The 15,961-nt window shown below is 43.2% G+C and overlaps 1 protein-coding gene across 1 annotated transcript; it reads right to left on the reverse strand.

The window, feature by feature from the left end:
* Positions 1-4,101: 4,101 nt before the first annotated feature.
* LOC141264649 (uncharacterized) lies at positions 4,102-7,837 on the reverse strand. The gene is made up of 5 exons (XM_073676919.1): positions 7,814-7,837; positions 6,510-7,731; positions 4,785-4,868; positions 4,637-4,699; positions 4,102-4,220 (listed from the first exon to the last, which is right to left on the reverse strand). The coding sequence occupies exons 1-5, from the start codon at positions 7,835-7,837 to the stop codon at positions 4,102-4,104; spliced, it is 1,512 nt and encodes a 503-aa protein (XP_073533020.1).
* Between the last annotated feature and the right edge of the window lie 8,124 nt (positions 7,838-15,961).

The following is a 15,961-nucleotide window of genomic DNA, read 5'->3' on the forward strand; positions in this document are numbered from 1 at the left end:
GGAAGAATGATGAGGGTGGGAGTGTCAAGACATCAGATGCCGATACAGTTGAACTCGCGATGATGGGTAAGGGGGGTGGCAGCGTCAGCGCAGGCACCAGGTCCCCCTGACTCACGGTCCCCATGGCGGCCCGTGTGGTCAACCGCTATTCGAACGCCACTGGCTATGTATACAGAATAAGCAGCACTCACTGTGCTTTCATCTCCAAACCCCAGTGAATAGGTGATCAGTGGATGAAGGGAGGGAGCAGGAGCTGCTGGGCGTTAGGAAACCCAGACAGTTGTGCCATGCCAACTGCAGATACAACAGAAATCAGCAAAAAAAAAAGAGAATGTATTGATGTATTAAAATGCCCTCCCTCAAAAACCTTTAAATGTTTTTTTGGGGGGGAGCTATTGTACAAAATAAATGAAAAAAATAAATAAGCAAATAAAAATAGCAAAAAATAAAATAGAAAAAATCCAGAAGTAAAAGAAAATTAAAAAGAGACACTTCCAGTTTAAATTGCAGTTCCCAGCCCTGCCCCCATTGGAAAAAAATGTGTTCGTTATATAAAAATAATTTCTATGGTAAGAGGAATAATGATAATAATAATAATAATAATAATAATAATAATAAAAAAATTCTTATTTCTATACCACCAACATATTCCCAAGCAATTTACACAAACAAAATTGATGTTTTTAACAGTCATTTGTGATTGTAAATTAAAATTGAAAATATTAAATAAAAAGTGAAAAATAGACAAGTATTTGCTATTTTTCTTAAAAATGTCCCACGATATCAGCAGCAGAAAAAAAATTAGCCTAAAAATTAATTCCTATGTGTTGTGAAATAAATGGGGCAAAAATTGTATGAATAACTGAGCAAGAAAAAATTATAGTGCCATTAAAAGCACATGTACATTAAAACTCAAAAATGCCCCTGGTCAGGAAGTGGGTTAAATGGCTCAGTCATGAAGTAGTTAAATTACTAGTAAGACAATGAATTGCTGCTATGAGTATAATTTTTTTGTTAAAAAAATGAATTTTCCTTTAATGCTGGGTCTATGTTTTGCACTGATAAAAACTATCAGGCACAAAAATGCTGGAATAAATAGATCTGTTGGGATCTAACAATGCAGTATACCAGCTATTCTGATGTTTTACATTATTGACCAAAATGAGGATTAACTTCTTAGTAATTGACTTTAAGTGGACATGTGATGGATATTAGAATATAAATGCCTTTTATTTTAAGAAGGGCCGTTTGTGTGCTAAAATGCTTAACAAAAGTGGTGTTTGCTTTATTCTAGGGCACCTTACCCTATCCTAAAGGTACCGTCACACTGAGCGACGCTACAATGATCCCGACAACGATACAACCTGGTAGAGATCGTTGCTGCGTCGCTACGTAATCGCTGGTGAGAAGTCAAACAGTCCGATCCCACCAACGACCCTTGCAGCGACACAGCGACCTGTAAAACGATGTCGTTGGTCGTTTTGACCCTGTCACACATAGCAGCTACTCTGAGGATTCACACCTCGATGAGGGACGTACTGTGCGACGTAGTCATAAAGGCGTGCATTTGCGTTGCCTTTTCCACGCCCATTCAGCTCTGATTGGTGGTCGCTACTGCGTTCTGATTGGATGGCGGCCTTGCTTTATGAGGAGACATAGTAGTGCTTCCGTCCATTGTTCCTGACCGCGTGGTGATTTACAGATCGTAGTAGAGTTCTCTGTGCTGCGACTCTTCTTCGATTTTTCAACGGTTCTTTTGATCTATACTCTGTTCACGGTAAGTATCTTTTGGGGTCTCAAATGCGTTCACATTGCTGCCTTAATTTATAGGACACCTACTATTATTATCTGCTATCATTGCTCTGGAGGGAGGGAGGAAGGGAGGGCGGGCTTGGCTTCTATTTGTGTACATATGCTATAGCATGGGCAGCCATTTTAGGTGGTCTCGTGTGCACACGGTAGTGTGGTTACAATGGTATTTTTTTCTTTTTTTCAAATGTTCCATGTATGCTCACTGTATGCTATTTTTTATTTCAGATGTCTTACAATACTGAAGAGTTTGTTAGAGAACTTATCGAGATGTATCGGTCCCTGCCTTGCCTTTGGCAGATTAAGTCTGCTGACTACAGTAATCGCAATAAAAAAAGGGAGGTATATGGGAAATTTGTCGATCTCTTTAAGCACCATAATCCCAGTGAGAAGGTGGATGAGACTGTGGTTCGGAAAAAGATCCAGGGTCTTCGCACGGTGTATAAAAAAGAGCTGAACAAGGTCGAGAAGTCAATGAAGTCTGGTGCCGGAACAGATCAAGTTTATGTGCACTCGTTATGGTACTATGAATTACTTGGCTTCACCCGTGACCAGGAGCTGCCGCGGACAACAGTATCTTCCATGCGGCAGACCCTGGATGAAGACCCTGTGATCCCGACTGACACCCCTTTTGGAGATGTAAGTACCTTCTTTGCTTGCTTCCCTGTAAATAGCATTTAAACTTGGTATGCACATGCCATAGTTTAATAGAAAATATTAACTAAGGTTTTACCTGCTTAATTCTGCAGTTTACAAGTTATCCCTTCCTGTTCAGATAAGTACACTCCTTTACTATTTTCGACCCACTTTGTTCTCATACCGTTGAATGACATTTAATATCCTGTACTGCTATGTGATATATTCAATGCCAACAAATTTCTGCTTTGTGGTGCTGGATGTTGTAAAATAATTTTTGGGTTTAACTTTAACATTACTTTTCTGTTCCCGCAGCAACATCAGCAAGATATGTCAACCACAAGTGACGACATCCTGGCTGATGAACCTAGCCTGGCGGAGGCTACTGAGGGGTCGAGTCAAGACCCTGCACCCTCAACCCTCAACTCAGCTGCTGTACATCGGCGAGGAATCAACTCACGTAATAAGAGAAAGGCCGCCTTGTCACCATCGACAGAGCTACTGTCTTTGGCAAAGAAAATTTTAAGCCAGCAGACCGACTCGGGCATGGACAGCTTTGCCAACTTTGCCGCTGATCGACTTCACAAACTGGATGCCACACAGAGGATCCATGCCGAAAGGCTCATTTTCGAGACTTTAAATAAAGTGGCAGCCGGTCAACTCAACGAAACATTAACAGTTCATAGTAGGATTGACCCTGATCCTTGTGCAAGTCAGGCATGGGCACCAATGCCGGAACCACAGCGTAGCACACCAGTGCGACAATTTGTACATCAACAAAACCTGCCACTTGCCCCCTCCCCAATATCCCAGGTTTCCAAATTCGTTCCTTGAAGAACTCTCTTCTCTGCCAAGCCGAGGATTTTTGAATGCGGATAACCAGTATCAAGAGCTTTAGTGCTGTTTTCCTTGTAGGGTTAAAGTGAAATGTTTAAATTGTTAAGTTGTTGTTTCATTTATAGTTAATTTAAATGTTTATTTATTCAAATATTTGTTCATAATAAAAATGTTTTTTGAATTGAGACTTGCAGCCTGCTTTACTGACTTCAACATTAAGTTATTAGCAGGTCTACTAGGCGGGGTAATGGACTGGGTGCATCTATACCAGGGGTCTCAAACTCAGCTGGGCATATGGGCCGCACAGGGAAAAACATTAAATTTGGGGGTCCACATTATTTGCATGACAAAGTGACATTTTTAGTGATACCATTTTATTTTCTATACACCTTTTGAACTGGTCCTCATCTTGCAGACATGGTCTCCCATGCAGGTCCCCCATACTGCAGACATGGTCTCCCCTCCAGGTCCCCCATATTGCAGACATGGTCCCCCATCCTGGTCCTTAAAAAAAATCTCACCTGTCCTCCATTCCCTATACAGATGCATACATAGATATATGTATGTACACAAGGGCCGCGTGTTTGAGACCCCTGATCTATACAGATGCATACATATATATATGTATGTACACACGGGCCGCATGTTTGAGACCCCTGATCTATGCATACATATAATGGGTGTGAGTGATGAAACATCTTATTTGTTTGTAACAAAGTGTACACAACAGTGGATGCAAACTTTAACGTTTTTTTATAAAAATAAAATAAATATAACAACAACCAAGCCAAAAATATTAACAACAACAACAAAAAAAAATTATTGGCTGCCGCGACGCTGTTGGGCCCCCACAAATCTTGCCAGCATCACTCCGTGCTGTTGGACTGCTTCACTTAGTCTCCACTGTGACGCCAGGAGATCGTCTAATGTAGGGATTTCTACGGAGGTAATTGTTTAACGTAAGACGATTAAATCTGTACATTAATCTAATTAAGGCTATGTGCCCACGATGCACCACACCCGGGTACCATCCGCAAATTAGAACGCGCCAATTGCGCAAGTACAGATGCAATCTTGCGGAATTGGCACGTTCTAATGCAAGTTAATGGCGGCGAAAACGCAAAACTTCCGCCAAATAATTGGTAGTGCTGTTTTTTTCCGCAATTATAATCCGCAGCGGAAATTTCTGCTGCATGTGAACAACACATGCGGATTATCGTAGGGGAACATTGCTGCCCTTCTACCCATGCGTTTTTAATGCGTTTCCGCAGCTGCAAAAAGGCGGCAGAAACACATTAAAAACGCATCGTGGGCACGCAGCCTATCAGGTACATGTTTGTTATTTAATACTTACGGTTTTCGGCTTGCTCTGGTGATGAAGAGCTTATGGACCACCAGGATCCTCTGGCATCACCGGCTAGGGAAAGACACAACACTTCATAGTACCTGACAGCCCTATAGTAAACAAGTTGTATGGACCGTATTATATGTGAAAGCATTACCGTAAGACGAAGCTACACCCATATCACGGAGTGATGCTGGAGAGCTTGTAGATGACTCCTGCTGGGGCTCCGGGTCTGCAGGTGCTGGAGAACAAATAACATTACATACATGAGGTACTGCACTGTAATTGCACTTGTAACTCATGTGCTGCCATATACTGTGCTAACCTATTTTACAACCACTCATCATGATGGGACAGGGTCTGTGACCGGATGCTGGCAATACGGTCACTGGATCTGTACCTCAGATCCGCCAGCTTCTTCCGGATCTGGGTAGCGGAGCGCTGCACCCCAAATTTTTTGACCAGGCCCCATCCTATACTCTGCAGCACCACCTGCTTATGAAGCACAGGATGTTGTGAGTGCTCATGACAATTATAATCCTTGGCATCCAGTTGTACTATGAGGTAGCGCACTTCTGCGTCCCCCCATGGAGATGCACGCCTCCTGGCCGCCATATTGCCGCCCTTCCTAACAAGCTAGGCCGCAAACACATCGCAAACTACGACCACGACGCATCAGCGCCGTAAACCACGCCCACGACGAATTAACGTCTCCCACAATGCCCGCGCGGCTTATTAGAGGACGCTGCTGCGCACACGAGCTGCAACCCGAATTGGACGCGGGATATGTACTTGAGACGTTGCTGCGTTTAACAGATGTCGCCTTATTAATACAGCGTCTCCAGTCACATGGGAACACTGGTGTCTTAGTGGTTTTAGGTGTGGATATATATTTATATTTATCAGTCAGTACTGATAATACTGGAGGGTTGGGGCTGCCTTTTACCTTATGGGGGGCTGCATTATACTGTGTGGAGGACCATGATGAGTGCATTAGACTGTGTAGAGGACCATGGGGACTGCATTATACTCTGTGCAGTGTGGAGAGGTGTGGGGGCCATTATACTGTATGTAGGCCCACTATACTGCATGGAAGGCTGTGTGGGGGTCACAGATGGTGGATTATACTGTGTTGGGGTCACCATACTTTGCCCTGGGAGTTGAGGTGGGGTACAGTAAGCAGGGCTGTTGAGTCAGTAAGCCAAACCTCCGACTCCTAAATTTCCATGACACCGACTCTGACTGCGACCACCTCATACGCGGCTCATGTGTAGTGATACATTTACTGTAGCACAGATTCATCTCCGCTAAAAGTCCAGACCCTGAGATCAGGTATAGGACAGACATTTATAGGACATTTCATAACTTTCTCAAATTCTTATGAAAAAAATATTCCCCGACTACCACCCTGACTCCGACTCCACAGCCCGGACAGTAGGGTCATTACACTGTGCATGTGGTGGCTAATGAGGAGGAATTCACCATCTGGGTATCATACCGTGTTAAGGGGGACACTTTTGTTGGCATCACATTTTATGTGGCTATGAAAGAGGAATCCAGGAGTTCAGCAAGGAAGAAAATTGCTATGCAAAGGCTGGAAAGTTGTGAGATCTGCTCTTCTGTGCCCCCAGCAATTATTAACAATTTTTTTTTTTTGGGGGGGGGGGGGCAATTAGAACTTCTGCTATGGGTCCCCATGATTCCTATGTATGCCCCTGGAGTACACGTATGTGTATACAGGCCCTTACTACTGAAACAATGAGAAACAAATCTTTTGCAAAGTAAAATACTGTTTATTAGACAAATTATTACAAAAGTGAAAGAAGTGTATAAATGTCAGCAGTTGCCCACTATAAGTTCTGATGCTGCCAAGTAACAGCACCAGGACCGTTGAAATACTCGCAGTAGTTGTCGCGGCAGGTCTTCACATCATGGGTGTTTCTGCCATATCCCACTGGTTGAAGACCTGCAATTGCAGGATCGTTTGCACGCCATTCACCGAGCTCCACTTCCCCATTGGCTAGGTCCACAGAGTCCACGAAGCTAGGCGGACAGTACGAAATTGCATCACGTCGACGAAGAAAGTTGTGAAGCGTGCAACAGGCCAAAACAACAGAGTCTATTGATGTAAGCTTCATGTTAATTGGCGTATGAAAAATTCTGAAGCGGTTGGCCATGATACCAAAGGCATTTTCGACAACATGACGTGCCCTTGACAAACGATAATTGAAAATTCTTCTTTCCTGGGTCAGACTTTTTTGGGGGAAAGGTTTAATAAGATTGGGATGAAGTGGGAAGGCTTCATCGCCGACAAAAACAAAATTAAGGTTACCTGTAGTCTCAGAGTTGGGAGGCAAGTGTAGGTCATAGTTGTCCAATCGCTCTCCAAAAAGTGTGTGCTCTAAAACACCACCATCAGAAACCCTGCCGTTCATGCCAACATCTACATTTATAAATTCATAGTTGGCGTTAACAAGGGCCATCAGGATGATGCTGAAATAGCCCTTATAATTATAAAAATAGGATCCGCTATTTGGTGGCTGAGTGATCCGGACATGTTTCCCGTCCAAAGCCCCACCACAGTTAGGGAACTGCCACAGCTGCTCAAAATCAGAGGCAATCTTTTTCCATTCCTCCTCCGTGTTGGGAAACTTTATGTAGCTATGTAGACTGTGGAAAATGGCATCACATGTCTCCGGAATTAGAACGCTGAGCATGGGCCTTGAAATGGCTGAAGAAAAATGCAAGTCTTGCAGTGAGCGTCCAGTGGCCAGGAATCGTAGCGTGACTGCCAATATTTCATCTGCCGGAATGGCAGCACGCATCGCTGTATCCTTCCGTTGAATACGTGGCGTAACTCTTTCCAGTAAAACTTTAAATGATTCCTCTGACATCCTCAGATAGTTGCGGAAATCATGAGGATTCTTCTCCTGAAGCTCTCTTACAAGTTGCATGTGGGACAATTCAGACCTCTTCTGCAGCCACTCTCTGGTCCACATGCGACGCTTTTGTTTGGAACGCCTCTGTAGCTCCCTTGCCTCAACTATACGCCGAGCTTCCTTAACCAGCAATGCAGCAACCACAATAGCACGCTGCCCGTCGTTCTGGATGTGCAAACTGCAAACATAACATGAAAAGATGAGAACTCTTTCAACAAAACAATTAACGCAAGTATTTAAACTGTACATGCAAAATATCATGGAAAACCATGTTCCATTCCGTTAGTGAGCGTGACAGAAAAAATCTCAAGCGGTTATCCAGAACAGCATGTCAGAAAACGTGCTGTGTGGGTCTGTGTGCACGAGACCCCTAAAATATCTGCCCATGCAAAAGCATATACATACAGATAGAAGCCAAGACCTCCCTCCCTGGAGAGCAATGCTAACAGGTAATTGGTAGATGTCCTATAAATGAATTAAAAATGGAAACTCATTTGAGACCCCAAACAATACCTACCTCGCTAAAGATGCCTGATTTCTTCAAAGTGGAGTCACAGCCGGACAACGCTACAATGATCCGCAAAATCCAATGAACAAATATGAACAGCCCGGAGAGCTCTGCTAGGATCTGCAATCCAGCACAAGGTCAGAAACAAAGGATGGAATCACTGTTCTGATGCCGTCTTTATGCGCGGCCGGAAATGAGAACGCTGTAGCGACCTCCAATTGGGGACGAGGGGCGCGGAAAAGTCCAATTTATGCACGCCTACGTGTCTCAGCTCTGAATCGCTAACGAGGTCGTTGGATGCACACTGCCCAGCGGGAGCGCAACGACCCAGGAATGGTCCAGGAAGCTTTGTAACGATCAGCGATCTCACAGCAGGGGCCTGATCGTTGCTGCCTGTCAGACGTAACGAGATCGCTAGCGGAATCGATGTTGCGTCACAAAACTTGTGACTCAGCAGCGATCTCGCTAGCGATCTCGCTTAGTGTGACGGGGGCTTAACACTTGTAAAGACAAGAAACTATTCAGCTTAACAAATATGCAATAATATAGAAATATGGAAAAGGCAAACATTTATTTTCACCTTTTCTAGGTAAGTCATGTCATTATTATTATTTATTTTTATAGCGACATTTATTCCATGGTACTTTACATGTGAAAAGGGGTATACATAATAAAAAACTATGTGCCTCTGTGGATGTTTTTACAAAAATGGTGGTTGCTGAGATCGAAATGCTTCCATCTAGTCCCAAGTGGGTATCGAATTTGTCCAGGGATGAAAGGATAGCGCTTCAGGAATTACAGTCCTTGGAGAATGTCGTCATAAAACCAGCGGATAAAGGGAGCAATCTGGTGTTGTGGCCCAACACCCTTTATGAAAAACAAGCCAACAAAATTCTGGATATACCCACTTGCTATAGAAAATTACCATGGAATCCCACTAATGAGTTTCACACGCAATTAGTAAATATTCTTATGAAAGCATATGAAGAGGACATCATTCCTAAGAGGTTTTTGGATACTATAGTGAATTTACACCCTAAATTACCCACTTTTTATCTGTTGCCCAAATTATATAAGAACTGATTTGACCCCCTGGGAAGGCCTATAGTGTCAGGCAATGGAAGTTTATGTGAAATTGTATGTTCAGTTATTGATTATTATCTTAAGCCAATAGTCCGCACTTTGCCATCCTTTATTCAAGACACAACAGCTGCTTTGCAACTACTAAATGACCTCCAATTGAAAGAGAATATGATAATGATAACAGCGGACATTGAAGCCTTGTATTCATCCATCAGACACACAGACAGCATCCGGATGATCAAATGGATCTTGGGATCAAGTGGTATGGACCCTCCTCTGGCTGAACTCCTAATCATTCTTCTTGAATTTATATTGGAACACAATGCTTTTATGTTCAGCAACACTGTGTATTTTCAACTACAAGGGACAGCAATGGGGGCTACGTGTGTCCCCTCTTATGTGAATCTATTCCTAGGAGCGTGGGAATGCCAAATTTTCCAAGTAGAACCGGTGGAGGGAATGGAGAACGTACAGGGCTGGATGCGCTACACTGATGATGTCTGGTTCATCTGGGAGGGCCCAATTGCGGAATTAAAGGATCTTATAACTAATCTCAATAATAATCATCTGAATATTAAGCTAACTTATATTTATGGAAGACATTTGGACTTCTTGGATCTCCGCATTGAGGCCCTCCCGGACGGACATATTGTCACAGATGTATTTCGGAAAGCCACCTCTACCAATACACTTTTGCATGCCTTGTCGTCCCATGTTCCCTCTACAATTAGAGTAATACTGATTGGTCAGCTCCTACAGGCCAAGAAGATTTGCTCAAGCGATGAAGCCTTCGAAAATCAAGCGGAGGACTTGGCACGCAGATTCGAGGAACGAGGGTACAGTAGGCGTTGTATACGGAAGGAATTTCAAAAAGCTTACCATACGCCAAGAATGGAATTATTATTTGGGAAGACTTCCAAGGGGAAAACAGGAATCTAGCCAATGGCAAACTAGACTCATTACCACCTACAACAAACAATGGAAGGAAGTCTCAGATATAATTCATAAACATTGGAAAATACTGTTGACAGATCCAGTACTTAAAAAAATTCTCTCACAGACACCATCTATTGTGGCCAGAAGGTCGAAAAATCTCAAAGATGCTCTGGTACACAGTCATTACGATCCAGGTACATCTTTAAAAAAAAGAGATGTAAGCACAGTTGCAGGCTTTTTTCCCTGTAGTTTTTGCAAAGTATGTAGAAATTTCAAGAAATGCAAGACCTTTGCTAATCACGATGCATCTAGGACTTTTCAAATAAGAAGATACTTAACTTGTACATCAAAAGGTGTAATCTATCACTCTCAGTGTTCCTGTAGAATGATCTACATAGGACTAACAACGAGAGAACTTAATGTACGTGTCAGAGAACATGTCAGGGAAATAGAGAAAGCGGTAATGGTAAATGATGTCAAAATGTTGAAAACTTTACCTAGACATTTCAAGGAACATCACAATTGCAAAACGGAGGGATTAATAGTTAGAGCTATTGATCAGGTTACACTGGGCCCTAGGGTAGGGGATCTGGGGATCATATTAGCCTAAACAGAGAGCAAGTGGATATATAGGCTGGGTACCTTATCTCCACAGTGTTTGAATGAAAATTTGGGATTCACTACTTTTCTGTAAAAATGCATATATATTTTGAAACCTCTTGGGTGTTTTTAACTTTGCTCCTTAGTTGATGGTGTCCATTAGTTACCTGCGGTTGGTGGATTCGGTGATGTATCTGTCTGGTGGCGGCTGGGGATTGAATGGGGAGATGTCTCTCTGTATTCGGACCGATAAGATGAAACCAGGATGGAGGGTCGGACTGGATGCCTGGGGAATTCAAATGTTAATAGATCCCCCTTTCTGTTTTGTCTGTATCCATACTTTAAAAAGGATGCATTGGATAAGTGGAAACCAGAACCACCTGTGCGGATCTTGGTGGATGGACTCATTGAATTTTCAAAAAATATATATATATTTTCTTTGCATAATGGACTCATTTACAATTACAATTTATTTCAATCATTATCTAATGAGATCAATGAAGATATCTGTTCATAGGACCCTTTCTTTCTGATATGTTATAGCTCTCTATTAAAAAAAATGTTTTTGTTTTCAGGTTACTATGCATGTATCCTGATTTGAATATCAGGCAAATATCCAATCATGTTACCTTGTGGGTAAACATCCATAAGACCAAGAAGGAGAGTGATGGGGTGCTACGCCAGATGACCTGGCCTCCACAGTCACCAGACCTGAGCCCAATCGAGATGGCTTGGGATGAGCTAGACCACAGTGTGAAGGCAAAAGGGCCAACAAGTGCTAAGCATCTCTGGGAACTCATTCATGATTGTTGGAAGACCATTTCGGTGACTACCTCTTGAAGCTCATCAAGAGAATGCCAAGAGTGTGCAAAGCAGTCATCAAAGCAAAAGGTGGCTACATTGAAGAACCTAGAATATAAGACATATTTTCAGTTGTTTCACACTTTTTTTGTTAAGTATATAATTCCACATGTGTTAATTCATAGTTTTGATGCCTTCAGTGTGAATGTACAATTTTCAAAGTCATGAAAATACAGAAAAATCTTTAAATGATAAGGTGTGTCCAAACTTTTGGTCTGTACTGTATATTTCTTGCGTAGTGAACCTTTGGATAGAGTCCAATATGTATAACCTTGGTTAGCTGAAATTTTCCTGCTTAACTTTTTAATTGTTCCTTTGTAATATTTTATCATGATTCATTAAAAAGTTGTAATTTTAAATTTCATTGTGTCAAAGACACATACCTACTAGTGTTGCCTATAGTGGGTGAAGTGTTATATATAATAAAAAACAAGTACAATAATCTTGAACAAAATAAGTCACTGACTGGTACAGGAGACTCGAGGACCCTGCCCGTGAGGGCTCACAATCTACAAGGGATGTGTGAGGATACAGTAGGTGAGGGTAGAGATGTTTATGCAGCAGTATGGTGGAATGAGGGTTACTGCAGGTTGTAGGCTTGTCGGAAGAGGTACAAAGGTCTCCAGGTTCCTTTTGAAGGTTTTCACAATAGGCGAGAGTCTGATATGTTGTGGTAGAGAGTTCCAGAGTAGGGGGGATACATGGGAAAATCTAGTATGTGATTGTGGGAAGAGGAGATAAGAGGGGAGTAGAGAAGGAGATTTTGTGAGGATTGGAGGTTGCGTGCAGGTAAGTACTGGGAGGAGACAGGTTGTGGATGGCTTTGTATGCCATGGTTAGGGTTTTGAACTAGAATCTCTGGCCAATGGGGAGCCCGTGAAGGGATTGTCAGAGAGGAGAGGCTGAGGAATAGCAGGGGGGACAGGTAGATTAGTCAGACAGCAGAGTTTAGGATAGATTGGATGGGTGCAACAGCATTAGAGGGCTTCAATAGCATTAGAAGGGAGGTCACAGAGCAGGATGTTTCAGTAGTCAAGGTGGTAGATGATGAGGGTACGCACTAGCGTTTTTGCAGACTCTTGATTAAGTAATGTACGGATCGGGGAAATATTTTTGAGTTGGAGTCGGCAGGAAGTGGAAAGGGCTTGGATATGTGGTTTGATGGAGAGATCAGAATCAAGGGTTACCCCGAGGCAGTCAGCTTGTGGAACTGGGGAGAGTGAGCAGCCATTGATGGATAGGTCTGTTGGGGTTAAGTGAGACAGAGGAAAGATGACCAATTGTGTTTAGTCCATGTTAAGTTTTAGAAATCTAGCAGAGAAGAACGATGAAATAGCGATCAGACATTGTGTGATTCTAGTTAGTAAGGAGGAGATATCAGGTCCAGAAAGGTAGATATGTGTGTCATCAACATAGAGATGATATTGAAAGCTGTGGATCTCTATGAGCTGTCCCAGGCCAAAGGTGAATATGGAGAAAAGCAGAGGTCCTAGAACTGAACCTTGCTAGACACTGACAGATAGAGGATGAGATTAGGAGGTGGTGTGTGATTCGGAGATGCTTTATGTTCGGTCTGTTAGGTATCAAAAGATCCAAGATAGGGCCAAGTCTGTGATACCAAGAGATGAGAGAATCTGTAGTAAGAGGGAATGGTCCACTGTGTTGAAGGCAGAGGACAGTTCCAGAAGGGGGAGGACAAACTAGTGTTGCTTGGATTTGGTGGTTAGCAGGTTGTTGGTGACTTTAGTCAGGGCAGTTTCAGTGAAATTATGTGGTCAGAAGCCAGATTGTAAGCAGTCAAAGAGGGAGCAGGATGAGTTGGGAGGACAGTTCAAGATAGACGTGTTGTTTTAGTCGTTTTGGGAAGAAAAGTGATATAGTGCGATAGCTAGACAAATGGGTCATGGGAGGTGCTTTTTGAGGATGGGTGTGATTGAGGCATGTTTAAAGTATGAAGGGAAGACACCAGTTGTTAGTGAAGGTGAAGAGATGGGTTAGGGTTTTCATGAAGACTGTGGTGAAATTTAGGATGAGGTGAGATGGGATCAGGTCAAGTACACAGCTTGTGAGATGTGATCTGGAGAGTGAAGAGGAAAGTTAATCTTCTGTAAAGGTGGAGAAGCTGGTTTTGGAGGAGACCGGCTGAATAGATATGAAGAGAGGCTGTCTACACTGTAGGCCAAAGCTTTCTCTCATGTTATCAATTTTCTGCTTGAAGAAGGAGGCAAAGTCTTCAGCTGAGTTAAGAGGAGAGGGCGGTGGTGCTGGTGGACAGAGGAAAGAATTGAAAGTGTTGAATAGCTGTTTAGGGTTGAGTGACAGGGAGGATATAAGAGATGAGAAGTATGTTTGTTTTAATGCAGTGAGTGTGGACTTGAAAGTGGCCAGGGACTATTTGAATGTGATGAAGTGCTTGTTGGAGTGGGATCTTTTCCATATCTGCTCAGCAACCCTGCAAGCCCGCTTCAGTTCTTTAGTCAGGCTGGTGTGCCAGGGTTGCCTGTTGATCATGCGAGTTTTGGTATGTGTGAGGGGGTCAACCGATTCGTGAGCTGTAGTTGTTGTAATATTATATATAGTGGCAGCAGCATCTGCATCGTGTAAAGAACCTATGTCTGCAAGAGGGAGAAGGGACTCAGAAAGTGAGGGTAAATCAAGGTGTTTGAGATATGTGCAAGGGTGTGCAAGTTTGTGGAGTGGGGATTGTGCATCTGGAGAGTAGAGGAAGAGAATGTGAGTAGGTTGTGGTCAGACAGGGGTAGAGGTGAGTTAGAGAGTTTAGATATGGAACAGAGGTGGGAGAAGATGAGGTCTAGTGTGTAGCAATCTTTGTAAGTGTCTGCGGAAGACCATTGAGTAAGGCTGAAGGAGGAAGTGAGGGTTATAAGCTTGGAGTTAGGTGAATGGAAAGTGTCAATGGGGATGTTCACCTACGATAATAGTGGGGGAAGTCAGCGGAAAGAAGCTGAAGTAGCCAGGTGGTGAAGTAGACAAAAAAGGTGTTGGCTGGCCCTGGGGGGTGATAAATGACAACCAGTTGGAGATTGGAGGGGGAGAAGATGCCCACAGAGTGCACCTCAAAAGAAGGGAGAGTAACAGAGTGTGGCAGTGGAATTTGGGTGAAAGAGCAGTTATCTGACAGGAGAAAACCAACTCATCCACCATGCTTGCTGCTGGTGCGGGAGGTGTGAGAAAGATGGACTCCATCAAGAAAACTGCAGCTGGAGAGGCTGTGTCAGAGGTCGTAAACAAAGTTTCAGGTGAAGAAAAGTTTGTTTCTATTGAAAAGATCATCGAGCTATCAAAGTTTGTTGCAGACAGATTGAAGGTTCCATAGAGATCCTGTTAGAGGGGCTGGGTGAATGGGTATAAGGTTAGAAAGATTGCACAAATTTGCGATAGATCATGGATGGGAGATAGAAATTACTGTGGGGATGTGATGAAGAGGTTCAGGATTTGGAGAGATATCACCGGCAGTGAGGAGGAGCAGAGAAAGTGTTAGTAGGTAGGAGCAGGAGAGGGCATGAGGTGGTGACTGTGTTTGGAGACACAGGATTTTATGTTGAAGAACAGTTCTGAGGAGGAGGTGAGATGGATGAGGAGAATGGAGGGAGAGATTGTCATCAATAACAACATACAGTACAGACCAAAAGTTTGGACACACCTTCTCATTTAAGGATTTTTCTGTATTTTCATGACTTTGAAAATTGTACATTCACACTGAAGGCATCAAAAATATGAATTAACACATGTGGAATTATATACTTAACAAAAAAGTGTGAAACAACTGAAAATATGTCTTATATTCTAGGTTCTTCAAAGTAGCCACCTTTTGCTTTGATGACTGCTTTGCACACTCTTGGCATTCTCTTGATGAGCTTCAAGAGGTAGCAACTAGTGTTGAGCCACCCCCGTAGTGTTCGAATTCGGTTCGGTTCGTCGAACACCCGTGTGTTCGCCGAACTGTTCGTCGAACTGTTTGTCGAACACCTTCGAACACCGTTAAAACCAATGGCAGGCAAACAAAAACACATAGAAACACATAGAAAACACCTTCAAAGGTGTCCAAAAGCTGACAAACTGCTCAGAAGACACAACTAACACATGGAAAAGTGACAAGTACATATAGTCATGCGAAAAGAAAAGAGGTGGAGGAGTAAAAGGAGGGGGAGACACAAATATAGGCATGTCATGCCCTTCTAAAATCCAAAAAGTGAGAAGCCGACACGTTCAGTCCGCTCCTGCCCGTGCCACCTCCGTGTCGCCGGGTTTGTGCCAGAGCCACGGTGAACCCTGACGGCCAGCCCCCCTCTCCCAATACTGGTGCCTGTCCGCTGGTGGGTCGAGCGAGCCCCCCTGTGGTGGAGGCAGCTCTAAGCTTTTTAATTTAAATTGTCTCTCTAATTT

Source organism: Phyllobates terribilis, unplaced genomic scaffold (assembly GCF_046119375.1).
Source record: "Phyllobates terribilis strain yellow unplaced genomic scaffold, ASM4611937v1 Scaffold_4__5_contigs__length_816908805, whole genome shotgun sequence".
In the NCBI taxonomy this organism is placed as follows: domain Eukaryota; kingdom Metazoa; phylum Chordata; class Amphibia; order Anura; family Dendrobatidae; genus Phyllobates; species Phyllobates terribilis.